Source organism: Oryctolagus cuniculus, chromosome 13, assembly GCF_964237555.1.
Source record: "Oryctolagus cuniculus chromosome 13, mOryCun1.1, whole genome shotgun sequence".
In the NCBI taxonomy this organism is placed as follows: Eukaryota; Metazoa; Chordata; class Mammalia; order Lagomorpha; family Leporidae; genus Oryctolagus; species Oryctolagus cuniculus.
Genome location: NC_091444.1, coordinates 97,599,819 through 97,627,643, shown reverse-complemented (window position 1 = coordinate 97,627,643; position 27,825 = coordinate 97,599,819). Strand labels below are relative to the sequence as shown.

The 27,825-nt window shown below is 45.8% G+C and overlaps 1 protein-coding gene and 1 non-coding gene across 5 annotated transcripts in view; one reads left to right on the top strand and one right to left on the bottom strand.

Moving 5' to 3' along the window:
- DIP2C (disco interacting protein 2 homolog C) overlaps positions 1 to 27,825 on the bottom strand; it is a 486,706-nt gene that overhangs the window by 62,567 nt on the left and 396,314 nt on the right. For all 4 annotated transcript variants that reach the window (XM_008249365.4, XM_008249367.4, XM_008249368.4 and 1 more), the window contains 10 exons: positions 26,587 to 26,795; positions 25,062 to 25,176; positions 23,983 to 24,184; positions 16,728 to 16,837; positions 15,351 to 15,431; positions 7,868 to 7,991; positions 7,169 to 7,290; positions 6,155 to 6,266; positions 5,957 to 6,066; positions 1,968 to 2,098 (listed from right to left, as the gene is read on the bottom strand). In XM_008249365.4, the coding sequence (XP_008247587.1) occupies positions 1,968 to 2,098; positions 5,957 to 6,066; positions 6,155 to 6,266; positions 7,169 to 7,290; positions 7,868 to 7,991; positions 15,351 to 15,431; positions 16,728 to 16,837; positions 23,983 to 24,184; positions 25,062 to 25,176; positions 26,587 to 26,795 (1,316 nt within the window). The remainder of the gene's footprint in view (positions 1 to 1,967; positions 2,099 to 5,956; positions 6,067 to 6,154; positions 6,267 to 7,168; positions 7,291 to 7,867; positions 7,992 to 15,350; positions 15,432 to 16,727; positions 16,838 to 23,982; positions 24,185 to 25,061; positions 25,177 to 26,586; positions 26,796 to 27,825) is intronic.
- LOC127488134 (U6 spliceosomal RNA) lies at positions 3,607 to 3,709 on the top strand. Its single transcript, XR_007915581.2, has one exon. It is a non-coding gene; the product is annotated as a U6 spliceosomal RNA (small nuclear RNA).

Here is a 27,825-nt window from a genome sequence, read left to right as displayed (position 1 = left end):
GGAAATAGCAAAAAGGCAACTCTAAAAGGGCAAGAAGTAGAATACTGGTTGGCTGGGGGTAGGGTTGGAAATGAGATTGACAAAATAGACAGGAATTACTTTAGGGTGTTGGGAATGTTCTAGAATAGTGCTGTGATGATAACTGTATTTTTAGCCTTTATATTAGTGATTGTACCTCAAAGACCTAAGAGAGGGGTGTGTGTGTGTGTGTGTGTGTGTGTGATGTTTTGGAAGCAAAACCATTGGGATCTCTTTCTCCGGAGGATTTCAGAAAATAAAGAGGTTTATAGTCGCTGTACATTTGGTTATGACTGCAGAGGCGATTGTGGGAATGCTGTGATGCTGTGACTTCTGAATGGATTTGTGGGAAAGATGTTTCTGAAATACAGGCTGAGTGCAACCTGGATGACCCCATCAAGCTGCTGTGTTTTAGTGATTCACATTGAGAATGTACTTTTCCTTTAATAAGCTTCTCTGGGTTTCCTGGGGAGTCAGGCTTGGGAAGCAGAAGTCTTGCATTCATTGGCTTTGCCTATATTGGTACGAGTGCATATAGCCTCTGAAAAGGCGGTGGTTAGGGCTGGGCTTCGGCTTCCCTGCCACGCTGGGCACCTATGTCTCAGGGCACTTTGGTTCAACTGTTGGAAAATGTTCTGAGCTGTTTCCCAAGGAAATAAAAGTTATGATGCAATTATATTTGTACCAAAGAGAAGTCGTTAACCATATCAGTGATTCAGTTCTATTCCTGTTTTCTCCGAAAGTTTTACTGTCCCAACTAGAGTGACAGTGTTTTCCAAAAATACACACTTGCATTTTAATCCAGTCTAAAACTATTAAATATTGTGTCTATTTTAAACGTGGTTTCGCTAGAGGAGAGTTTTAAAGACAAGAAAATTTCCACCACAGACTGTTAAGAAAATTTATAGCCAGCTTCATTCTGTAGCCTCTTGGTGTTATAGATATATTAATGCATATTTATTTATAAAACTGTATACACTTAAAGATTTATGGGCAAAGTCTTAGGATATTTGTGTTTGCTTCAAAATGCTCCATTTGTAAAAAAAGGAAGGAAAAAAGTAGATGGATAGATGAAACAAAATTGATAAAATGCTGATACACATGAAGCACTGGCTTATTACAGCATATTTTATATAAATACGTACAATAATATTCATAAAAACACTATGCCACTTGAGGAAATAAACTCTGAAAGGCTATATACCATGCTAATAGTGGATACTTACTGGAATCATCATTTATTAGGTAGTATGATAATTAATGGCTTTATTTTCTTCTTTGTATTACTTTGTGTATTTTCTAAAATTTCTACAATGAACATGCATGTGTAATCAGGAGAAAGAAAAGAAACACCTGTCTACCCCATGTTTCATTCATTCCATAAGCCATGCGCTTGCTACTAGCCAGGCGTGGCGCTGGCTGCCGAGTGGAGAGCAGTTTGCACACACAAAGGTACGCTCTGCCTTCTGGAGCTTGCTCTCACACATCCCCAGCTCAATGGCCTCCTCCAGGTAAGTGTTGGGGAAAAGGCGGAAGGAGCCAAGAGCTTATAACATCCACGGATTCAACAAGAATTCCAGGCTGGGCCTGATTGCCAGGTTTTAAAGGCACTTTGGACTGTGAGAAATAAAGGTCCCAAACAGAGAACTTCTCAGGACAGCCTTAGAAGCCTGTATCTCTGTAAGATCTTTCAAAACGTCGGAGACGCTGCGGAGAGGGAAATGCCACAAGCACGCGTTGTTCTGTCCCTAACAGCCGGGTCTGCAGGGAGAGGCACACAGACTGGGTTGCTGCCACTCAAGTGCAGGCCACACCTCCACTGGAGCTGGCACAGCTTGGGGTGTCTGGTAGGGCCAAACGTCTAGAAAAGAGGGTGCCCCCATAATCCTCCCCCTACCCCCACCCACTGCCTTTTTCCCTAAACAAAAGTCACTAAAGAAGAATCTCACCTGCAGAGGCACCAGAGGACAAATCCCAGTCCACAGTAGGGGTCCAGGCAGATGGCCACTTCTCTAGAGGGGTAAAGCTCACACTGCAGCTTAATAGAACGGCAAAAGGCACTGGTGGCTGCGTGAGACATCTGCAAGACAGACAGGCTTCCTTCAGTGCAGGGTTCCTGATGCGGGAAGACATCGGGGAAGCAGTGAAGCTGTGCTGAGTGCAGGGTACCTGACTCCCAAAGGACGTCAGTAAGGTAACGAGGCTGCACTAAACGCGCGGTACCTAACGCCACACGTCTGAAAGATGCTTCTAGGGCTGGGGACAACCAATAGTCAAGCTCGGGTTATGCAGCGTTAGGGGAGAGTGAGCTGTTGATGTTCTCAGCAGTCTTCCTGTGTTCAAGGAGTGAACAGCATTCACGACTTTCTGGCTCCCCAAGATCTAATAACTGCAGCAACAGAATGAGCAGTATCTGCATTTGAACAGCCGATGATACATACAGGGTTCTCTTTCACCACCACCCCCCAACAACCTGTAATTAGGTGGGAGAAGATATCACAGTTCAGGCCTGTTTCTGCTGTGCCTTCTTCCTGTGACGTCTCTAGGACGTACCATGCAATAGGCAGCCAGTTAACACGGGCTGGAAAAATCACCCCCATTCTTCATGATTAGCAAAGGGAGGCTCAGGGGCATTGAAGGATTTGCTGATGGGCACGTAAGTTAGAGCTGGACTTAGAAGCAAGGCCTCCTTATACCAGCCCTGTGTTGTCCTTTGCATGATATGGCACTGCGCTATAAGATGGCAGTCAAAACTCAATCTCACTCCACCCCAATCAAGGCTACAGCCAAGACCTATTATCTCCCCCTCTACCACTCCCATAGTCCCACTATAGTTAGTATATAATGTGAACTCTCCAGAAACACTGTGAACTATGAACAACAAAATCAGTCCTATTAACAGAAATGTTCTAGCCAATGAAACCTAAGAGAAAAAGAAGGGAGAAAGAAGCATGGAAAACTGTGCTAAGTTTCATGGTTTTAAAACATGTGATAAGGTAATCCAAAATAGCATCTCACTCAAGGCTAACCTATAAAGAGGGCCAGCACAGAGCACTGTAGCACTGTAGTAAGCAGGAAAATGAGACAAATGCTCAGTTTCCCAGTTATTCATCACTATAAGAAAAGAGGAGAGAAACTGGGGGTAAGGGAAACTCTGGTTGTAAAATGTTGGGTCACTGTTAGACATTCTGCCCAGGACAAAGTTGCATGGATATTTTACTGGATTCATAAAACATGACTAATTCTTTTTAACTTGATTTTAAAGCCACAATATTTACTTAAAAAGGAGAAATTAGGCAGGATTTATAAAACATTCCTCCAACGTCCTGGCTCTCTGGATCAAGAGTTAGTAAAAACCCTGCCTACCAAATTTATCCTCTTATTCACATCAGCACTCTGTGCAAGGCATTATTTTAAGGTGGAAAATTGAGTGCTTCAGTCCAGCTTAGCAAATGCTAGTATATTAAGTTCTTACTATGTATAAACACATACTCATGGCTTATATACAAAAATCAAGACATTCTATAGCACCAATTATGGAGAGAAGAGAGAAACAAGAATGGAAAAAGGCAAGTGAAAGAGAATTAAGTGCTCACTTTGGCAGCACATATACTAAAATTAAACAATACAGAGAATAGTCTGGCTCCTGTACAAGGATGACATACAAATCTATGAAGCTTTCTGCATTTTTAACATGTTAATCTGAAGTTTAAAAATTAATCTATGGGGGAATAAAAAAGAAAAAATGGGACTAAGAAAGTTAAATACTCTATCTCTAAGCTCATTAAAATCTTGGAACTGCCAACACCATAAACCATAGAGCCCAAGTTGGAATGCCTCTCTTGAACCTACATGAGAAAAACTCCCACTTCTTATAGTTTTCCAAAAGCCCCAAGTGGCAGACTCTAACATTCTGCACTAAGAGATACTGAGAGTAGACACATATCTACTAGAGATGAGAAGAACTAGAGACGAGGTCACGTATGTATTCTGGGAACGTGTGGTGTGACTATCCCGGGCAGGCCTACCTGCCATGGCAGTGATCTTAAAATTAAGGTATCCACTTCCTGGCTGGACACCACCTGAGAGTGCAGGGAAGATCCTGGAAGAATCCTTGGTGGAGAGGACAGCCACCGGGAGTTCTAAAACATCCCTTGGGAAAATCCATACGGTGACTGATCTGGACTGTGGAATGCTGTGTGCCCTCTACCTGACCTCCTTGCTTATCCAGAACAACTATTGGGATCTGTGAAGGAGTCTTTGGAATTCAAACCCACAGTTTTCAATGGGTGAAACTGTAAATGTAAATTAAACATATAAACATACACTCATGGCTTTCATATAACATCAGATGTGTACAGCAACCATTATGGAGAAAACAGTCTATTGCACTCTCTCAACTTTTATGGGAGTTAGTTAAACACTCGAAGCCATTTTTGTGCAAAAGCTGAAATGAAGGAAAAATTTCATTCTGAGAAAAATGGCCACCTCTGCAACCAACGAGCTCACAAAGTAGAAGGGATTTCCACAAGGAAGAGGGCAAAAACCAGACAATTTCAATTCTATTCTATGTTTCTCGGTTCTTAAAGCATAGGGATTTTTCATTAATTGACATCACCTTTTTTTTTTAACCTCAGGTGGTGTTTATCATATAAATCAAGTGGTTAGATGTTTTAAAAAGAACTTTTATGTAAGTTCAAGAGGACATCTAGTTACCCACCTCTGGATTTTGTGGGGGTACACAATGTAGATAAAATAGAAGCATCAGGAAAAGTCATATCACACTATCTTTGTTTCATAAATTTGTTTCCTATTTTCTAATTATTTTTTTAATTTGAAAGGCAGAGACAGAAAAAGACAAATCCAGACAGAGAGATCTCACATCTACATCAAATGCCCACAACAGCTGTGACTGTGCCAGGCCAAAGCCAGAGGCTCGAACTCAACCCACGTCTCCCACATGGGTGGCTGGGACCCAGGTACTCGAGCCACCACCTGTTGCCTTCTAAGGTGAACATTAGCAGGAAGTTGGAATCAGAAGCAAAGCTGGGGCTCAAATCCAGGCACTTTGACAGGGAATGCTGGCATCCCAAGTGGCATCCTCACCACTGTGCCAAATACTCACCCCAGAAATATATTTCTTGAGACAGATTTAATATTATAGCTCATACTTCTGTGGGGCATGCATATGGTATAATCAAGGGTATGTGTTTCCATTTTGGCTGTAACAGTAGGAGGCTGGAAAGCTAACTCCAGTACCATAGTATCTAATTCACCTTGGTCTAAAAGTATTTCTTTTCATAAGCTTTTGAAAAATTAATTTATTTCCTATTGTAATTAGTTTGGTATACCATCTCAAATTCTAGTAAAGAGTAGTTGGAGTGTGAACACTAAATGAGGTAAATAAAGTGGAGAGAGAGAGAGAGAGAGAGAGAGCGAGAGAGCGCCTTCCATGGTTCAGTTTTGTGTAGTACCTGACCAAGGACATGTCTGAGCTGCGAGGGTTTTGATTCTGGGTGACACGTTGGCAGATCCATTCTCTGATAGGGCAAAACATCACTGCAGCTTCACTGAGCAGCAATCTGACAAGTTACAATGGAGCCCCCCACCCCCAGCACCGCCAGCCCCGCAAGAGGCTATATTGTGCAAATCTTTACAACACAGAATCAGGATTTGAGACCCAAGGCGAGAAAGGAAAACACATGCAGTTACTCTGCTGCGGGCTGGTGAAGCGGTTTCCATAAAAGGAAGCTGGAACGTTTGGAAAGTTAGCTACTGAAAACACTGCACATGTTAACAGTTTGAACGAAACCCATCTGCACCCCTCCATGCTTTATCAGAGTGCCGTTATTAGGCACAAGAACAAAGGGGACAGTCACCACATGGCCTGTAACCGACACGTCATCAGCCTGCACATTCCACAGACTCCGCCTCTCACCTTTACGCCGGCTAGCATCCCAGTTGTGGACACACTAAAATCAAGGTAAGCTAGTGTGTCGGGGTTAGAAGGTTTGTAGATCTGGGCAGGCCGCTTCTTTGGCAAATCGTCTGGAAAGCAAAACAAAGCGGTAAGCCCGTCTGATATGACTAAAAACCAGGAAATCAGCAAATGCACCTGTCTTAGCCAAGGACTGACCTGTGTCCAGGATAAGGGGCCACGTCCTGACATCTACAGCTGCCGCCGCCTCTCTGGACCGTAGCAGTTTGCAGATCAGCTGGGTTGTCATCAGACAGGCAGAGCGACTCACCTGAGGGCCACAGAAGAAAGGATGCAGGGAAGGAATACAAACCAGGAATGAAATGCTTCAAGGAGTGCTTATTACACATGAGGCTAAGGCTCGTTATACACGGCGAAACCAGGTGGCCCTCACGGGCAAATCAGACAACTCAGAGCGCCACTTCTTGTGATGTATGATAGCCAGGGCTCCGCTCACGGAAGCAACAGGCAAAGTACAGGAGGCAAAGTACCCGACACCTGCAGCCCCTGGAGCTGAGCAGTGTCCACAGTGTTAGGAACACACTCAGCCAACATCACTGAAACTAACTGCTTCCAGTCTTAGCTCTGCTCTGCTCAAAGTGTCACGTGTCTGAATACACATCACAGATACTTTCTAGCAGAAGTAACCATCACAGAAACAGTACAGCATCACTATGAGAGTACTCACAGGTGAAACACTGACCAGGGTATTCTCTGGCCCACACCTGTTCTGCTCTTTGTGGTTCATCCTCCAAAGGAGGAAATATGTATCATGATACTCTTAACATCTGTCCAGGTTTAAAACGGTTAAGACAAATGTATAGTTTCAAAATGAACAGGAAACATGTGACTTTTTAGGAGGAAAAAAAAGTGGTTGGTTTTGCTTAGCTGGGCTAGGCAGGGCAGTCTTCAGCAGTGGTAGAAGTGGCTTCCATAGGGAGCCGCTTTCTCTAGGGCGCTGTAGTGACTGCTACCATGAGTTTCACTCTTGCTTCCAGAACGAGGCGCCCTGAAGGCAGACATGAGCACTTTCGGTCCTACTGCTTTGATTCTGGACACAGGTGTATTCCTTTGGCCAGCAAGAGCCCTTGAGGCTCCGGAGTCTGGGATCCACACCCTCAACTCTCAGATCCGAGGCAGGGGATGTGCTGGGGCACCTCCAGGTGTCTTTACCTCCACAATCATCTTGACAGTGGGCAGCGTCGTTGCAATGTTTTGAGGGTGTGGAGGACGGACGGTTATTGGCACACAGCCCGCATACAGACAACCATAAAATGCTGCGATGAGGTCTATTCCTATAAGAGGAAACAAACAAACAAACAAAAATACTCATTTGAAACAGACCCAACTGTTCAATGGCTGCCATCCCGGGCGGCATCAGTGCTAGTGTGGGAGAAGCTAGATGGTCATGCAAACAATTAAATCTTAACTGACTGCTTCACCCGTGTGGGTGCTGGGAAGCCTGGTGGTAACTTGTACTGGGCCTTTTCTTTTAGGCACGAGATATCAAAGCAGCTCAGAAGTAATTTCTGCATCATTTCTCTAAGGAACCACTCAATTCTTAAGCACCGAGTAGTTACATCTTTGCTACTGTTAAAGGGAACTACCTCTGTAAGCTAATAAATTTAGATATAAAAGTCTTTGTAAATATCTCATTATGTAAGCCTCTAAAATAACATAATGTGTGGCTTGTCCTTGTGGGTGGCACTGACTAGACCCAAATGAACCCAGGTAGAAGCTAACTGGATACAGTGGCGAAGTCTGGCAACGAGGCAGTCACTCTTACTCCATGGCAAACAGGTGCAGCCCATGGCCTCTTTACACAGGTGCCCACTTGGCCACCTCCCGGGAGCCAGCTCAGCCCCACTCTACCTGGCGGGTAGACCAAAGCGACGTGGTCGCCATCCTGCAGATGTCCTCTTTCCATGAGCATCACCGCTATCTTTTCAGCTCGTTTATGCAGCTGGACACACGTCAGTGAGTTTGCTATCGTCCCCTGAGTATCATGAGAACAAACGGTTGGGAAACATTCTTTGGACATAACAGCTATATTGAGATATAGCTCATGTATCACACATTGTGCTTAATATATAGAAACCAGGATTCTTAGCATATTCACAATATTGTGCAACCATTACCACAATCAGTGTTGGAACATTTTCATCATCTCTCCCACCACCAAAAAAAGAAAAAAAAAATTCCTGATACCAGTAGAAGTCAGTCTTCTTTTCTTTCAACTAAGTAAGAAGTACAGCACCAAACCAGCATTGTGTTTACTAAGAGAGACAGCAAGAATCAAGGCCAAAAGGCAAAAGGCAAAAGTAAAAAAAAGGCAAGCAAAAAATATAAAGAAAAAAATTACCAAATATATTTTCTTGTAGACTTTTACCATATGTAAAAACAAACGCAGAACACATTTGGACTGAAACATACCCTAAAAAGAAGGGCTGTCAAAATCTGATCGATAGCAAGATAGGTACTTAGAAATACCAAAATCGTAGGGGATTCATTGGCCAAGCTGCGACGGAAAGCATGAGTAAACCGTGAACTACAAGGAGTTTTTCTGAAGGCTACGCTAGAATTATGTATCATTACCAGATAGGAACAGTTATCTGTCACTATTCTAAAATATGCTTCTTTACAAGCAAATCTTTAAGTGATTAACAGGGTAGAGGGCTTTTCCAAGCGATTACAGCCTTTGTGGTTACAGAGGGACGATGTCAGAAAAAAATACATCAGAATTCCTTTCTCAAATGCCCCATGTCAGGAACACATGCACACAGGTTGGGCAGGAGAGACGTAGGTTGGGTGGGATAGAACATTCTATGATGCATCTAGATGTGAACACCAGCATCAGTCTTTTACCCAAAACAACTGGTTATCACAGCCATGTCTGGGAGGCAAAGGCAATGTCTTTTTTTTTTTTTTTTTTAAGATTTATTTATTTATTTGAAAGGGAGAGAGAGAGAGAGAGAGAGAGAGAGTGTCAGAGAGATCTTCCATCTACAAGCTCACTCCCCAGTAGCAGGAGCTGGACCGATCCGAAGCCAGGAGCCAGGAGCTTCTTCTGGGTCTCCCCCGGTGGGTGAAGGGGCCCAAGGACATGGGCCATCTTCTACTGGTTTCCCAGGTGCATTAGTAGGGAGCTGGATTGGAAATGGAGCAGCTGGGACATGAACCGGCTCCTATAAGGAGTGGTGGCTTAACTCACTACACCACAGTGCCAGGCCCAAGGCAGTGTCTTTGACAGGCACCCTGAGGTAAGCCAGGGCAGCAGAGGGCCCAGCTCGGGAGAGGCTGCCCAGGCAATCAGCAAGCTAGTCTTCGGACTCTTAGCAGCGATGCTGAGACCGGATTCCCCGGTGGAGGAGAGGTTTAGCTTACACGTCTCTGAATCCAACCTTCTCATCACACACTTACTGATTTTACAGACGTGGAAAGTGGAAGAGCCAGACGGTAAATGCGGCAAAGATGGGTTGGTAAAAGGCAGAAACTCATACGAGACTGGAGTTGGGGCAGTCCAACCATGAGTCTGGTGCCTGAGAGATGAGACCATTCCTCTGAGCATCGCCTCACAGGGGCTGCTCCTGCTTCTACAAACCACAGCAGACACGTTCTTCGGCTCCAGCCTCTATTCGGCCTTTCAAAGTGAATGTGGGACAAAGATGCACAGTCCAGCTGATGGTGGGGCCCACAGCTGATGGTGGGGCCCACAGGGACCAGGTCGATCCCCACAGCTATGGAGGTGGCGTGACCCCAAGTCTACCCTCGACACTGGAGTGTGCTGCTCTTGTCACAAGAACTCGAGCATCATGGAAAATGGGTGCTCCTCTGGGTGGCAGGATGTTCCGGCAGGGGGCTGGCGGCACGGATCGGGACTTCCTGTGACGTGGGCTTTCCTTGCCCCCCCCTCGCCCACTGGTCCCGTGGGCCTGTCTTAAGCAGGCAGCATGCCTGGTATGGCTGGCACAGTTTCTGGAGCTGATGTCTTCCCTGTCCTCTGCGAGTTGGAGTCAAGCCCGTGTCACTTCGCTCTCCTGTCGATGACAGCACCTCTGATGTGCACACTTACTCGGGTCGTGAGATTTGAGAGGCTGGGACGACTCACCAGCTGGCAGCCAGGAGTGTGTCTCAGACTGCGTGCACTCTGTTTGACCTCTTAGGGGTTCATACGAAACGAACAGCAAGCTTCCAGGCCCACTTATGATAACGGGGCAGGGCAGTGGTGAAGTCAGTGCGTTCATTTGATTTGAAATAAATCAAAATCATCCTCAACACTCCTCTGCTGGGAAGAGGCACGCTCCTTCACAGTCAGTTTGACACAGTGGCTTGTCCTCCGTGGCTGGGTGACCACCAGATGGGTGGTTTTCCTGCACGGAAGGGACACGCGGAACCGACAATGGCTTCTCTTGACTGCTGCAATCACGCTGTGTGGGGTGAGGTGTTCAGGGCACAGACTGGTGTGCAGAGTTCGAGCTGCAAGCTGAGATTCAGGTTTCGCATTGCACCCCAGTGGCAGCGCTCCGAGGGGTGACTCAGCACCAAACGCCACTCCGCCTCCATGTTCAGTACATTTCCCTTTGTCTCCTTCCCCCAGCATGCAAGGTGGAATGTGACATGACTCATACACTGGGCCTACACGTGACACAGGTCACATCTGGACTCTGCTCAGTACTACCTGCCAGTCCGTCTGTCCGTCTGTCCGTCTACCTACCTACTTATCTATCTAGCAGGAACCCAATTACTTGAGCCATCACTACTGCCTTCCAGGGTCTGCACTGGGAGCAAGTGGGAATCAGGGGCCAGGGCCATTTACTGAACCCAAGTACCACAATGTGGGATGTGGGCACCTTAAGCAGCATTCTGTCCTCTAAGCTAGATGCTCCCTCCCCCACCCCACCAGACTTTTTACCAACCTTTTATCTCAGATTTCCAGTTATGCATTTTACTTTCCCAAGTACTTGCTAAGAAAAAACACGGAATGTTCAAGGTGAGTGGTTCCAGAAAACAGTCATTTGTCCTCAAGTAGCAGCCACTGTTCTCTGGACTGCTTATCGACACTCATGGAAAACACTGAGGTTTCCACACTGAAACTCACTGCCTAACAAGAAGGTCGTGGGTAACATTATTTCAATAGAGAGATGAGGGCTGACTTTTCCTAAAAGGAACCTTGGGGGTCATGATGACTAAATGGCAACACAGCTAAGTGCACCAGCTAACTCTCACTCTGAAGAAAACAAATTTCAGTGCCACCAAAAGTAAAGTCAGCGCCATTTTAAAAGTTTTACATTAAACCAAATAGCCATCACCACCAAATACAGTGAGGAGTAAAGAAAAAGCTCAAGTTAATTTTTAAAATTCTAAAGAAGTTAATGTAAGCAAAAAAAAAAATCAAAAGTGTGGGGGCTTTTTTTTTTTTTTTTAATTTTTTGACAGGCAGAGTGGACAGTGAGAGAGAGAGAGACAGAGAGAAAGGTCTTCCTTTGCCGTTGGTTCACCCTCCAATGGCTGCAGTGGCCAGCGCACTGCGGCTGGCGCACCGCGCTGATCCGATGGCAGGAGCCAGGTGCTTCTCCTGGTCTCCCATGGGGTGCAGGGCCCAAGCACCTGGGCCATCCTCCACTGCACTCCCTGGCCACAGCAGAGAGCTGGCCTGGAAGAGGGGCAACCGGGACAGAATCCGGTGCCCCGACCGGGACTAGAACCAGGTGTGCCGGCGCCGCAAGGCGGAGGATTAGCCTAGTGAGCTACGGCGCCGGCCGGGGGCTTTTTTTTAAGATGCTCTTTGGGGCCAGTGTTGTGCTGGAGTGAATTAGCACACTGCTTGCAACACCAGCATCCCATATCAGAGGGCTGCTTTGAGTCCAATCCAGCTTTCTGCTAATATGCCGGGAAGGCAACAGATACTGGCCCAAGTACTTGGGTCCTTGGTACTTATGTGGGAGACCTGGATGGAGTCCCTGGCTCCTAGATTCAGCCTTGCCCAGCCCCGGTGGTTTTGGCCATTTAAGGGGTGAATCAGTGAACAGGAGATCTCTCTTTCCCTCTACCTTTCCAATAAGTAAATAAATAAATATATGTAGATATAGTTTAAAAGATACTCTTTAATATGCAATGAATGTTCAAGAAGGTGAGTCGCCCACTATTTCTAAGGAACTATATCCCTTATGCCTACTGTAACATGCTTCCTACTTGCACAACTGTCATTCCCATTTACTATGTCAGCAGCAGACAAGGGCACACAAATAAATAAATGCTGGAAGTACTGTTCATACTTTTTTTTTTTTTTTTTGGACAGGAAGAGTTAGACAGTGAGAGAGAGAGACAGAGAGAAAGGTCTTCCTTTTTCTATTGGTTCACCAACCCCAGGTGGCCGCTATGGCTGGAGCGTTGCAGCTGCGCGCTGCACCGATCCAAAGCCAGGAGCCAGGTGCTTCCTCCTGGTCTCCCATGTGGGTGCAGGGCCCAAGCACTTGGGCCATCCTCCACTGCCTTCCCGGTCCACAGCAGAGAGCTGGCCTGGAAGAGGAGCAATCGGGACAGAATCCAGCGCCCCAACTAGAACTAGAACCCGGTGTGCCCGCGCCGTAGGCAGAGGATTAGCTGGTCACAACAGCCGGAGCTATGCCAATCCGAAGCCAGGAGCCGGGAGCTTCTTCCAGGTCTCCTACATGGGTGCAGGGGCCCAAGGACTTGGGCTATCTTCTACTGCTTTCCCAGGCCATAAAAGAGAGCTGGATTGGAAGTGGAGCAGCTGGGACTCAAACCGGTGCCCGTATGGCCCCATCTGCTTGTTTTTAAAATATTGCTTTTAGAAAACATATTGTGGGGCAAGCGCTGTGGCGTAGTGGGTAAAGCCGCCGCCTGCAGTGCTGGCATCCTGTATGGGCCCAGTTCTAGTCCTGGCTGCTCCACTTCCAATCCAGCTCTCTGCTATGGCCTGGGAAAGCAGTAGAAGATGGCCCAAGTCCTTGGGCCCCTGCACCCACATGGGAGACCCAGAGGAGGTTCCTGGCTCCTGGCTTCAGATAGGCATCGCTCCGGCTGTTGTGGCCAATTAGGGAGTGAACCAGTAGATGGAAAACCTCTCTCTCTCTCTGTCTCTCCTTCTCTCTCTGTGTAACTCCAACTTTTAAATAAATAAATAAATCTTAAGCAAACAAACAAACAAAAAAGAAAACATATTGTACACATAGCTCCCATTCTAATTCTATCAGACAGTGTTGAATGTGGAAGTTAATCTAGCTGGAAATTATAGTGGACCAACCACAAAAATTATGTTGTTGACCTAAAGTCCAGGTTGAACATTTGTCACAGGTGTACATGGGAAGCAGCACAAAGGCAACAATGAACACAGGTGCTTGGATCTAATCACTTTAGGAGAGTAACAAAAGTGATGTTGTGACCCTTCAGAGAGCTCAGGAAGGAACCGCTTCCATGGGGAGACCGCCCCAGGCAACAGCAGAGCCCACCTAGAAGGAAAGGGTGTCCTTGCACCTGCATTCTACATGCTAACCTCGAGTAAGTGTATTCAGGGCTTTGAGCCCTCCAAGTCAGCCCATTTCATGTGTTGTTGCTGTTGGTCCTAGGGAAGCCCCTTTTAAGCACATGAGTTGTTTCCAGGAAACACGTTTATGCAGAAGACCTTGGGTCCAGCTACAGCAAAGGACTAAAATCGCTCAAGTGCTCTGGCTTCACTCCAGGGAACAAGCTGAGGGATCTCCCCTCAATTAGACATGGCCAGAATCTATTTTCCACCTACTGGTGGGACATGCTGTCTGTGAAGACATTTTTGAATTTTTGGGCATGTAGGGGGTCTCCTACTTTGAAGTGACTCATTTAGACCTCCAGACTGTTTGGACATAGGATAGTCACAGACCCTACACATCTGGGGGCAATGTGTGTGTGGGGTTTACAGAGGATATAAACCCACAGAGGATATAAACCCCACAGACATGGTAAGGAAATTAAGGGAAGAAGGCACACTTTGCTGAAGAGATCAGAGAAGGGGCATAGGAGGCAGGGCACAGTTATAATATGTAGGTCATCACTTTCGAGATGATTTGCAAGTCTCTAGAGAACCACCGGAAAGAAGGGAAAAAAAAGTTGCTAGTTTACAGGTGAAACCCTGCATAGAGAGGATAAAGAAAGTCAGAGAAGAGGAGATTAAAGGGAAATTTGGACAGGGCCACAGAAGTCCAGGGGGGTAAACTGGGTGGACACCTCTGTTTGGAAAACAGGGCTGGATCTGTATTCATTGGCTGGAGAAGGCGTCAGGGAAAAAGAGAGGTGAGAACTGGGAGGCAGACATTCCAGACGGGGGCTCATGGTAACCACGGATCCTCAGACACTGAGTCTCTGCTACTGCAGGGCTGTGAGCACGAGAGGCAGCGTGGACTGTCAGTGCGGGGAGGCTGCACGGAGGGGAAGGGGCCCCAGCAAACACGGGGGCCAAAAAGGATCTGGGGGAAATGAGCTTTCCTGTTTCTAGAGATTCATCCTGAGAAATGGGCTTCAGTAGATTCAGTTAAACCAACCACTGGGATCAACTCAGCGCTCACTCAGGACCTCATGAGTAGATGGAGGAAGTTCACAGGCCACTCCCATGAGCTAACCCACGGTCTCAGAACAGGAACCCAAGCTAGGGACTCAGGGATCATTTAGCTAAGTCGTCGGCATTTCATTTGTCTTGATTCTTCAAATGGCAAGAGGTAAATTCACCTACTGTAGGACTTTGGTATTTAGCAACTCTAAACAGCCATAACGTTTTGAACACTTGATTCTATTTACCAAGAGCTAGATTTTAAATCTATTTTTCAAGCCTTATTTCCATGGCAAAGTTAATAATCATATTAAAACTTTTGCATTTAATTTTACTTTTAGAAATATGTGCCTACATACTCAAGGCCTTAACCCTAGGGACTATTATGAAACCATAGTTTCATAATATGATGAGCTGGTTTTCTAATGTGAAATGGAAATTATAAATTACACTTATGAAATGAAAATGTATTAATTACACTTATACAATGAAAAAGATTTTCATCCTTGAGTCTGTACTTATTTATAAAAAAGTAATTTTGTAATCAAATGAAAAATATAAATAAATGATAGCTCTATAATTGTTCTCCATTGAAGATAATATCTCCAATATATGGATATAATGCACATGAACGAGCCATTATGATGTAAAGCAATCCTAAAATGAGAAAGTCTCAATAGTCAAAATAGCAAAAAATAAGTAAGTAAAAGGAGTTTCAGGACTGAAGTGAAAGGGTTAAAGCAGGAATACTATAAAGCAGCAAGATTCCCCCAGGAACAGGTGTGTCCCCAGCAGGTAACCAGCGAGCCTCACCCGACAGTTGAGCAGCGTGTAGAGCACGTGATCTGGTGTGGTCTGAGCTCTCCACTGCAACACCTCCGAGAGAAACAGGAACTGGAACAGAACACAGGGTTAGGATCAGGCCCCTGGAGTCCGGGTTGGGGCTATCTCGATGACTAAACCCATAGAACCTGTGTGGAGTCTTCAAACAGCATGCTTCTCCACCGTGAAATGAGAACATTCATTTCTAGGAAAATCTCTGACAAACACACAATCCACAGAACACGGAAGGGCTTATAACTTTTCTTCTACAGTGATTTAGAATTCACTGCACCCATAAGACAGAGGGTTGGTGTTGTACCCCTGGTTAGGGAAGTTTTCTGAAAGTCTGCCCACGGATGGGAGAACTTTTCCCCTGACAAGTAGTGGGAGCTGATAAGGAAAATCCTTTCTCTTACAGCTTCCAGAAGATGTAATGTTTATGTCCACAGGCTACAATGAGAGAAACAGGCCCCCACCTTCCTCTTCTTCTTAAATGGCTTTATTGAACTTATGTGTTTAAATGGCAATTCCCTGATGTCATTGAAGTGCATTGCAAATTATGCAGACTATATGCATGGTATCGATTCAGTCTGTAGTAAGAAAGACAGCCTTATTTCATGTCTGTATACAGAATATTCTGTGTATAACCCTAAATGCCTTTTATTGAGAGAAATGTACTATGGAAGTTGGGGTGGGGAGGTGCATGGTGATCAAGGGCTACTAAATTGGTGATATTTTAAATGGCTGATATGGTTACATTTCCTTTTGGCTGTGTGAAATGAGACCTCTTTTGGTGAACCCTATGTGCTGCCAAGGGTAAATGGTTATGGTGGGGAGTCACAGCTACACATGACCAGATGAGTGACATCTGTGGGCACACTAAGCTTGAGCATTTCTTCTGGAGCTCCTAAAGCTGTGGTTAAGGAGGTCTGACTCCTGAACCTTGGATTTGAACTGATGGTTTCTTGTGTTCCCAACATTAAGGGATGATGTCTTCTAGTAAGATCACTGTCAGGCAGTGGGAGCTGACAATCAGTGCTGGTAGGAATAATTAGAAAGAAATGGTTAGGGGCATGAGGATTCCCAAACTTTTTCCTTAGTCCTCCCAGTCTTGGGAGATGACATCCATCAATCATTTCTGTGCAACTGTGACATTTTCTAAAACATCAGATCCACTAATAAACAGATTTCCCTTATAAAACCATATGGATGTCTCTTGTAGGACCAAGAGGGCAGCAGGACAGTAAGCTCATCAAAGATGCAAGCTTAGTGCATTGAACCCGCAAAGTGGAAAAGCAGGGTGCACTCACTCAGCTCTGCTTGCTAAGACAAGAGGACTGGACCTGGGATTGGCACCTCCGTTCTTACCTTCCGGGCCTGATCATTGTCTTCTATCTGACCCAGGTCTCTGCCACTAGCTTGGGCGATCCTCTTTCCAGACACCAGGTTTCCCACCATCACAGAGGCAGGGCCGATTTCTGGGAAGAAACAAAGTTATGCACAGGAGGAGACAAAAACCCAGTCCCCTAGAATGACTTCTGATTTTCATAAAGAGCTTCCTCTAGGAAAACCCGCTGGAAGACCTGACCTGAATTAGAACACTATTCAAAGAGATCACTAAAATGATAATGACGGCAAATATAACTAAGACATGACTAGGGCTTATGTGGAAACGTTTCCATCATACACCAAATTCCCCAAGTATACCTCCAAGGCCAATGATCTGATTTTCCAGGGAGTATGACCCCAGTGACATATCTGCAGATGCATGAAAAATGATGGAGAAGACAAATAGTGGAATTCAAAAGCTTGCATTTTGTGTTGCTAAGTAAAGACTTCTGGACTATGTCTTATCTTGTCCTCTCGTGTTTTTACACAAAATGAGAACTGACCATGAACAAAATATTGTAGATTTTAAATGCTACTGACTCAGTTGCCAATGCCCTTTCCCTAGTTTACGGAAACATACAGCAAGAGAAAAGCAGGTACGATCCACTCGGATAGCTTTTCCTTTTATGAAAGAAATTTTCTAAGAGGACCAAAGAAACTCTTGGAATTTCTCACTGCTGGGAACCCTACATGTCCTCTGGGTTCCTTAAAACACTGTCATTCACATTTTTTCATTAAACCCATACTTATAAATCAAGATACCCAGATTTTATAGGAAAAAAGTTTCATGAGAATATCCTTGTGTGTGTGTGTGTGTATGTGTGTGGGGGGGGTCTGTCGAGGAGGGTGGAAGAGGTGGGAGGGAGACTGAGCAAGTTTATCAAAAGAACTGCTTTGTAAAATAACACAGGACATTATCAGTTTGTGTTTATTCCTTAGTTTGATCAAATATAAGCTGAAAGCAATGATGAAGTCAATATCTTATTGAACTTTTGAGGGAGGTCAAGCTACATATTTATAGATCAGAGTATATGCTGCATTATTTATTACATATGAAGAGCTGTGTCTGCAGTTAAACAAATTGATCACGAAATACATGAGAAAAATTATCAAAGGTTTAAGCTACAGGTTGAAGAGTGGTAGCACAGAAACAAAGCTTATCATGGACCAGTTCCTATGACAGCTGCCCTTACATCATCCTGGCTGCCCTGAGTAAACAATGAAATGAAGAATCACAGTAGGAGGCAGCCCAGCACCGGGCATCATTTAGGTGACCGAGTGAGAAGGGGAACCTTTCTTCTTCTCTTTGGATTCACAGCTGTCGTCCTGAACTTGTTTGCCATAAAACACAAAACTTACCATGATGTGGGAGAAGGCTTCAAGACGGGATTAAAATTTGGAAGAGAAGAGCCTATTACACAGATCCCTGGACTCCTGCCAGTCAGTGCTCAGGTGTTAGGCAGCTTGTAGGAGCCTTGCACCGGAGCCTGGGTCATTGCAGGAATAAGCCTTACGCACTCAACTGTATCACTGTTGAGTTCTCACATGTGATGGTTGTGGGCAGACTGCACTGCTCCTGTCAGTTCTGACACAGCAGCTATGGAAAAGGAATCGTGTTTTCCCATTGAACAACACAGAACGGCCACCCGGCCGTGGACTGTAAGCTGGAATGCAGAGAGCGGCTGCCACAGTTGCAACATGGGAGTTAATTGCTTCTGCAAGATAATGAAAACACCCTCTGAGTCTGCATCCTTGCCTAGCAGCCACTCGGCTTCTATCTTTAGCATCGGCTGATGAAGGACCTTAATGTTCTTCTTGGTGACGGAGGGCTGGGCAGGATGAGCCTTCTAGGAAACCAATTTGGAAACTGGCCTACGCCGGTCTAAAGGCTTCTCTGTAATTCTAAGAATTCAAACCAGGGTAGGGAAAGCAGGACTTTGGGAGGGTACCAGGTTTTCTTTCTTCTTCTTCTTCTTCTTCTTCTTTTTTTTTTTTGTTTTTTTTGTTTTTTTTTTTTTTTTTTTTTTGACAGGCAGAGTTAGACAGTGAGAGACAGAGATTTCACAGAGCCTCCTTCGGTGCTTGTCTTGCCACTCACTCAGGTCTTCCCTTACGAATGATTACTTCTGCTTGCAATCCGTGAAAGCAAATTTGGGGACCTTCTCTCCCACCCCCACACAGACTTAATGACCCTGGCTTTCCTGACTGTTGCCAGGAAACACCCACCTCATTTACAAAATCTGTCCTTACCAAGACCTGATGATCACGCCCCCTCCCTACTGAAGGGAGGTGGGCGTGTATGAAACACCCCTCCCGTAAGTCACTGTCTCACAGTTTGAAAATATGAAGGTGGGACGTGCCACCACGTCCACATTGAAATTCACATCCATTCCCTTCACTTGCTCTCATTTTTAGACTCATCTGACTGCAAGTCAGCAACATGGTCTCTGGCGCTATCAAGTTCCTACGCAGGGGACGGGGACAGAAGCTTTATCTCAAAGAGAGCAGCCAGTCACAATCCTGACTGAGGGACAGCACTGTCCTCCCGTGGGACGGGGTCCCTGTGGGCTCTCCCTGAGCTGCCTCCTCGCGCTCCTCTGATAAAATCCTCAAAGCTGTGAAACTGTGCCAGTTTGTACAGCTCTTAACAGTACTGCTGCTAGCTCCCAGGCTGGGCCACAGGGCTTTTAACAGTTTGGTGCTCAATTAAGGTGCTCTCACAGAGCACTCTGTTGCTAACTGAGTAAATACAAAGTCTTCCAGGAGGAAAAGGCAATTCAGTTGTCTATAAATCATCTGAATTTTCCAGACTCTGTTCCCAGGGTCTAACATCACTGTTGCACATAAATGGTCTTGATGAACATTTGCTTTGGCTGCCAATGATGGGCACTTATTCAGAGTCTTTTAAAAAATTATTTTTTGGTTGTTATTTTTTTTTTGAGAGACAGAGACAGAGAAACAGAGATCTTTAATCTGAAATGCCCGCACCAGCCATAGTCCAGGTCTCCCACGTAGGTGGTAAGGACCTGAGTACTTGAGCAATTATTGTTGCTCCCAGAGTGTGCATTAGCAGGAAGTTGGATTGGAAGTGGAGGAGCTGAGACTCAAACCAGGTACTCAGATATGGAATGTGGATGTCCCAAGCAGTGTGTTAACTGCTGTGCCAAATAACCCTCTTAGAGCCATTTTAAGTGTTTCTTCCAAGGGGCCTTTGACATCATCTAGTCTGGGGCTGGCATTCTGGTGAAGCAGGTAAAGCCATCACCAATTGGGTGACAGTCCCAGTCCTGGCTGCTCCGCTTCTGATCCACCTCCTTGCTAATGCACCTGAGAAAGCAGTGGAGGATGGCCCAGGTACTTGGGCTCCTGCACCCACTTGGGAGGCCCAGAAGAAGTTCCTAGCTCCTGGCTTTGGCCTGGCCTAACCCTGGCCATTTTGAGCATTTGGGGAATGAACCAGCAATGGAAAATTTCTTTCTCTCTCTCTCTGTGTCTCTCTCTCTCTCTCCTTCTCTTTCTGCGACTCTTTGAAATACATAAAATAAATACATAAAATAAAAAGGAAATAACTTGGTCTTATTACATATTTAGAAACTGAGGCCTGGGGCAATGTCCTCTCAGTGTCTTGCAGGCCAGAAGCAGAGCTAGGAAAGTATACTGGCAAAAGAAAGGTGTTCAGCTTAATGGCCATCTTATGTTCAAAACATTTTTTGAGGATACAGAATTACATTATCTCTCAATCTGATAAAAACAGATGGGATATATATATACACACACACACACACATATATATACATACACATGTATACTTCAATTTCTTTTCAAATTTGGATTTTAGAGATTTAAATTTAGATTTAGATTTTAAATTTAGATTTCAGAATATGCATACTTTAGATCTCTTCTTTTTAAAAAGTCATCAGCCACACAAGAAATCATACAGTATCAGAAATCGTGGAATATATGGAATCATAGAGCTATGAAATCATAAGAGTATCATGTATTCGCAAATGATTCTCCCCATGATAAATACTTGTTCTGGATCTTGTCTTCACAGATGACTCAACTGTCAGGACCTGGACGTGAGACCACCCATTCCGTGGGCTCAACCAGGTCAGGAGCTTCTGATAATGAAAAAACCCCAGCACTTGAGGGGCAGATCTAGCTCTACACTGAGCACACCCTGCTGAGTCCTGGGACCATCACAAATGTCACTGTAACAGGGAAAACACATCTGGTCAGAACAACTGCCATGGCATCCTTCCCAGTGCTATTTGTGTTCTGGGATATTATGAGACGTGCCACTTTCCTGCTACTGAAGCTTTGTGTTTTCAGTGGCTCATCAAATGACGGCACCGTGTCCATAGAATTTTGAGAAATGGATACTCTGGTCAGCTGCCAACGGCACATTTTACTATAGCCATCGTATAAACCAGGGATTTGGAGAAGAAAATGGAGATGAGAGGACAAAAAGAAAAGGAGGAAGAATATCAGTTAAGCAAATCTAGGACATGAGAAAATGATTTACGTGACAGGAATAGGTAACAAATGTAATAGCAACAACAAATGTCAATCTAATGTGTCTAGAAAATTGAAAACAATGCCCTCCTGCATTCTTTGATGGAAGTAGCTTATAATAGAGTAAGAGAGAACAAAGCACCCAGTTGGGTAACTTACACACCGAGAGTTGTAGAAAGAATAAAAGCCAGGGGTTTAGTCAGAAGACCTGAATTCAATCTTTTGTCTGCTAATATGCTCGGGGTTAACACTTTTCTTCTGTAAGCATCAGCATCCTGGCCTTTGAACTAGAGATGGCTCACCCATTATACCTCTCCTACTTACTAGAGAGGAGCAGGGAGTATTCCTAGTACACCACGGCCCTGGCACACCCGCAGAGACTCCTAGATGAGATTTTCTGAACTGGTGTGTAGGTTTACTAGAAATCACACTACACCCATGGACAAGCTGAGTTAAGAAAAGCCAACAACCCTCTGTCGTCTCTCCCTCTCCCTGTAATTCTGCCTTCCAAACAAATAATAACATAAATCTTAAAAAAAAGGGGAGGGGTGGCACTATGGTGTAACAGGTTAACCTGCCACCTGCAGCATGGGCATCTCATATGGGCGCCAGTTCGAGTCCTGGCAGCTCCACTTCTGATCTAGCTTCCCAGGCTAATGTGCTTAGGAAAGCAGCAGACAATGGCCTAGGTGCTTGGGCCCTTACACCCATCTGGAAGACCTGGAAGAAGCTCCTGGTTCCTGGCTTTGGCCTGGTGCAGCCCTGGGCATTGTGGCCATTTGGGGAGTGTACCAGCGGATGGAAGATTGATCTCTCTCTCTCTGTAACTCCACCTTTCAAATAAATAATAAATCTTCAGAAAAAAAAAAAAAGAAATCCAGCAATCTCAAGGTGGACTTTTTATAAAGTCTGCACCATATTGCTATTCTTTATCAGATGGCACCACACAGATGCGAAGTTTTAAAAATTGTGTGAGGGGTTGGCAGTGTGGCGAAGTGGTTAATCCTCCACCTGCGGCACTGGCATCTCATATGGGCGCCAGTTCTCATCCCAGCTGCTCCTCTTCCAATCCAGCTCTCTGCTATGGCCTAGGAAAGCAGTAAAGGATGGCCCAGGTGCTTGGGCCCCTGCACCTGTGTGGGAGACTGGGAGGAAATTCCTAGCTCCTGGATTCGGACTGGGGCAGCTCTGGCCATTGCAGCCATTTGGAGTGTGAACCAGCGATGGAGGACCATTCTCTCTCTCTCTCTCTCCCCCTCTCCCTCTCCCTCTCCCCGTCTGTAACTCTACTTCTCAAATAAATAAAAAAAAATTAAAAATCTTTAAAAAGGGGCCAGTGGTGTGGCTCACTTGGTTAATCCTCAGCCTGTGGCACCGGCATCCCATATGGGCACCGGGTTCTAATCCCGGTTGCTCCTCTTCCAGTCCAGCTCTCTGCTGTGGCCCGGGATGGCAGTGGAGGATGGCCCAAGTGCTTGGGCCCTGCACCCCATGGGAGACCAGGAGGAAGCACCTGGCTCCAGATCAGCGCACACCGGCTGTGGTGGCCATTTTGGGGGTGAACCAATGGAAGGAAGACCTTTCTCTCTGTCTCTCTCTCTCTCACTGTCTAACTCTGTGAAAGAAAGAAAGAAAGGAAGGAAGGAAGGAAGGAAGGAAGGAAGGAAGAGAAAGGAAGGAAGGAAGGGAAGGAGGGAGGGAGGGAGGAAGGGAGGTCTTAAAAAAAAAAACTGGGTGAGGGAGGCGATGTAACAGCTCTTAGGAGCGCAGTGCCCCCTGGGTTTGGATTCTGACTGTAACGCATCCTAGATGTGTCTGCTTAGATAACTTCCTGAATCTGTTCAAGACTCACTTTGCTCATCTGTAATGACAGAGACAAGAGCATTGACTTCATGGGTTCCAGGAGAATGCCATCAGCTGAAACACACCAAGAGAGTGGCTCGTGGACCCAACACACTGTATGTTACCATTCCATTACCCTGGTCTGATTTGGTTCTGGCTCATACATGTTGCTGAGGTCTGCTTTATCAGCACTAGGACCCTCTGTTACTACAGTGGCAGAAGAGTACCTACGTCCTGATCCAGAGCTTTCTTGCAACGAATTCTCTTTGGCTGATAACTACGTGTAATCCTAGAAGCATGACTGATTTAGACATTATAATTCGCTTAGTTAGTGGATAATGATGTTCCCACACTACAAAGCATTAGTCAAATTTTTTACGCATTACAACAATGTCACAAATAAATTTGTAGAATTCTTTAAATGACTCAAAGTGCTTTCCCATGTAGGAGTATTCTCTGCTTTGATTCCTAACTTAACCTCATGAGACACATAAGGATGTATGATTTCAATCTTTATATAAGGAGTTTTGGCCTTGCCAAAGTCCACTGAGCTGTTGGCCGTGCAAAATCTAATCTACATCAAGTGCCTGATGTCCCACCAAGAACTCTAGGCCTCTCCTACCACCGACAGGTCCTCCACTGGCCTAGCCCTGCATGGATATGGCCATCCCTACAGAGACGCTACATTCCACCCACCCTTGGGTAGAAACGCACCTTTTCTGATGACTCGGTTACTTTACTCTCTGGGACTGAGTGACAAGAACAGGCCAAAGATCGCCTGTGTGCAGCCTCCCGCTGAGCATGGTACCCAAGAATGCACAGTCGGAGAGAATCCACCTGAGACCAGGCACACACTGTGCGGTACAGTCAGACCTACCTGGTTGCTTCTGCCGAGGCTTAGGCAAGTTTGTGACGCAAGTGTGGGGGCACATCAGGACATTGCACGGATGCAGGGAGCCCTCCAGAAAAAGCTGCTTTGTTTCTGACAAATGGATCCCACCAAGCGGGGTTTTGGGGAGGGTATTTGCGGGCACCAAGGCCAGACAATAAACTCCAACTTGATGTATACTGTCAATTGCCTGGAAAGTTAAAAAGAAAAAAAGAGATCATTGTTATACTTGGAATTAAATGCAGTACACTTATCTAACAAATAGTTATATACACAAAATACTGTCTGTGATACACAGAAGTGTGTGTGGGATGAGCAATTTTCCTGAAATGAAAGTGCCAAGGCAAGAGAAATGTGGCTTTTAAAATTTCACTCATTTATTTATTTGTGGTAAGTATTTATTTTTTACATTAATTTGAGAAGAAGAGAGAGAGAGAGAGAGAGAGAGTTTCCCTCTATTGGTTTGCTCCCCCAAATTCCTGCAACAGTCAGAGCTGGCTCAGGTCCAAGGTGGGAGACGGGAACTCAGTCCAGGTCCCCTATGTGGGTGACGCTCATCCAACTATTTGAGTCAGACCTGCTGACTCCCGGGGGCACACATTAGCAGGAACCTGGAACCAGGGTAGGGGCTGGGATTCAAATCAAGGCAATCGAATGCAGGATGCGCGCATCCCAAGTGGCATCTTAACTGCGGGCCAAAAGCCCACTCCAGGGTTCTCTGACTGAACTCACCAAGCTAAGAAATTTTACACAGGGCCTGTCAAAGACCATAAACAACGAAAAAGCAAATTTGGAGGACAGAAGACTAATGCCCGAGTTGATAACAAAGTATTTTATTTGTGACCGCCCCAGTGCGAATGGCAGGAACCAGCTTTGCAAAGTCCTAATCCCCACCCTGGATCAGGCTAACTAGCTTCTGGGACGCCTGGTGTGATTTTCAAGTAAATGGAGCAGTGCCATGCACACAAAGCTGCAGCCGCTAAGGGCCAAGTCATCATCCTAGCAATAGAGAAGGGCAGCTGGGACGGAGCCAAGGACGGAAAGGTAGAGCGGCAACGTGGAGTGACCTGGAGCACCCTGCTCATCCACTGGAAGCTGTCTTCCTCCGTGGAGTCTGGCCTCTGCTCGGCCACAATCACGATCCTCTCGTCGTGAAGGACGGTTACTGAGAACACAGCTATCCTGTTGGGGACAGAGAGGAACACGGAATGAGTACATGGTGCAGATGCTCTCGCAAAGACCTCCTGCGGCAGCGAGGAATTTCAACACCATCTTTAATAACATTGCAGCTCTAATGCTACTCCAAAAAACAAATTGCAATTCCACATTCCCACCCACTTACTATTTTTTGTTTGTTTATTTATTTATTTATTTATTTATTTTTGACAGGAAGAGTGGACAGTGAGAGAGAGAGACAGAGAGAAAGGTCTTCCTTTTGCCGTTGGTTCACCCCCCAATGGCCGCTGCGGCCGGCGCACTGCGCTGATCCGAAGGCAGGAGCCAGGTGCTTCTCCTGGTCTCCCATGGGGTGCAGGGCCCAAAGACTTGGGTCATCCTTCACTGCCTTCCCAGGCCACAGCAGAGAGCTGGCCTGGAAGAGGGGCAACCGGGACAGAATCCGGCGCCCTGACCGGGACTAGAACCCGGTGTGCCGGCGCCGTAAGGCGGAGGATTAGCCTAGTGAGCCACAGCGCCGGCCCCACCCACTTATTATTAATGTAACAATAGCTTTGTAGGGGCCAGGGGGAGACGCCTAGCGATGCTGCAGATGCAGTTACCCACATTTCCCTAGAAGGCTGTACACAGTGCCTGTGGGGTTTGGTGACATGGTTTACACCTTTTAGTACGGACAGGAGGAGTGAGTGTATAATTATCAGAAGTGCTGAGACGTGGAGAACCACACCATTCACGTCTTGAGTTCGCATCTGGGCAGTAATAGTCTCCAAATCAGTACAAATGTGGTTAGCACAGAACTGCGGCCACTCAAAACCTCCAGGATATCCCTTTTAGAGACAGGTAGTGGTTTTAAAAATAATTGAAAGATGGCAATTTTACATCCAACTATAAACTTTCTCCTTCTTCATTGGCTAATTGGAAAAGATGCTAAAGCAGTTGATGACATGTCTAATTTAGTGTTTAGTGATTGGTGTTTAGCTCTGGGGTCTAATTTAGTGTTTGCTTAGCATCTACTATGTGCCAGGGAAGGTCGGGAAGGAGGAGGAAGAAGGTTGTGGGAAATTCAAGAAGCAACTGAGCACCCACATTTCTATGCAAACCTGTGACTCGATGGTCACCATTGGGTCCTTCTGATCTAAACCAAGACAAACATTTGACAATCTTGTGCTGTCACTTAATACGTGTAAGTTTTTCAAATGGATATTTTTATTTAGTTAGAGGAAAAATTAATGACCATGTATTTATGGGGCTCAGGAGATTTCTGGAAAATTCTGGGGACTCTGAACTTGATCAAATCTCAGGGGTCACTGAATTTAAGATATTTATGCAACTTGTAAACTCCCCGTAAGAATATAAAAAAAAAATATGTTCTCTGCAGAACAGTGTACCCTTAATTTTCAGATGAGAGCAACTAACCTCCCCCTGTAGACGAACTTCATGGGCTCCACGGCCAGGGCTGTTGCCACGATGTCATCAGCGTTGTGTCTGCGCCCACTGACCACCATCAGGCCGTCCATCTTCCCCACCACGAAGACAAGCCCCCCAGGACCGACAAACCCCAGCAAGCCTGTCCTTATGAACGGGTATTCGCTGATGGGAGCCCCGGAACTTGTCATGGGGAACACCTGGTGGAAACATGAGACTTATCAGGCCCACCTCTTACATGGTAGTCATCGCCTTTAATCCTAACCGCTTCTCTAGAACAAAGGAATGAATTGTCCCTGAGCTTTGCTTTGCCTCTTAGGCTCGGTGACCTCGACAGAGCAGGGCAGGTGGCGCTAACAGGTGTCAGCAGGCAGTCTTCAGACATAGGACAGCACTTCCCCTCCCACCCACCTTACCCTTAGCAGAACCTTTGGGGGATGCGCAGGAGCCCCATGCTGGCTTCTGAACTCCTGAGTATTTTTCTAATAAAAACCGTACCCCAAAAGTGATAAAGAATCGAAGCACATCGTAAACAGCATAGGTGAGCTGTAAAGTAACTGATCCCTCTTCATCAAGCTGTTACTTTTCTTATTGGAACTATGCTGAAAAAGTCAAGTATACAGAAAGAAGCCAAATGAGGTCAAACTCTAAATCTCTTTCTTTCAACTCTGTAGATAAAACACATCAAGAAGGAGATAAGGTTTTATTTGCACTGTATCTAGCTCATTTCAAGGGCTATTTTAGACACCTTAATTCAATTCAACAAAGCCACCCTGAACAGGCACCATAACATATCTGTTTTAATAAACACATCCCCAGGGCCAGCGCCGTGGTGCACTAGGTTAATCCTCTGCCTGCGGCACCAGCATCCCATATGGGTGCCGGTTCTATTCTTGGCTGCTCCTCTTCCAGTCCAGCTCTCTGCTGTGGCCTGGGAAAGCAGTAGAAGATGGCCCAAGTACTTGGGCCCCTACACCCGTATGGGAGACTGGGAGAAAGCTCCTGGCTCCTGGCTTCCGATTGGCGCAGCTCCAGCCGTTGCAGCTACTTGGGGAGTGAACCAGTGGATGGAAGACCTTTCTCTCTGTCTCTCTCTCTCACTGTAACTCTGCCTGTCAAATAAATAAATAAAATCTTTAAAAAAAAAAATAAAGACATCCCCTGGGGCCGGTGCTGTGGCGCAGTGGGTTAACACCCTGGCCTGAAGCAGCAGCATCCCAAATGGGCGCT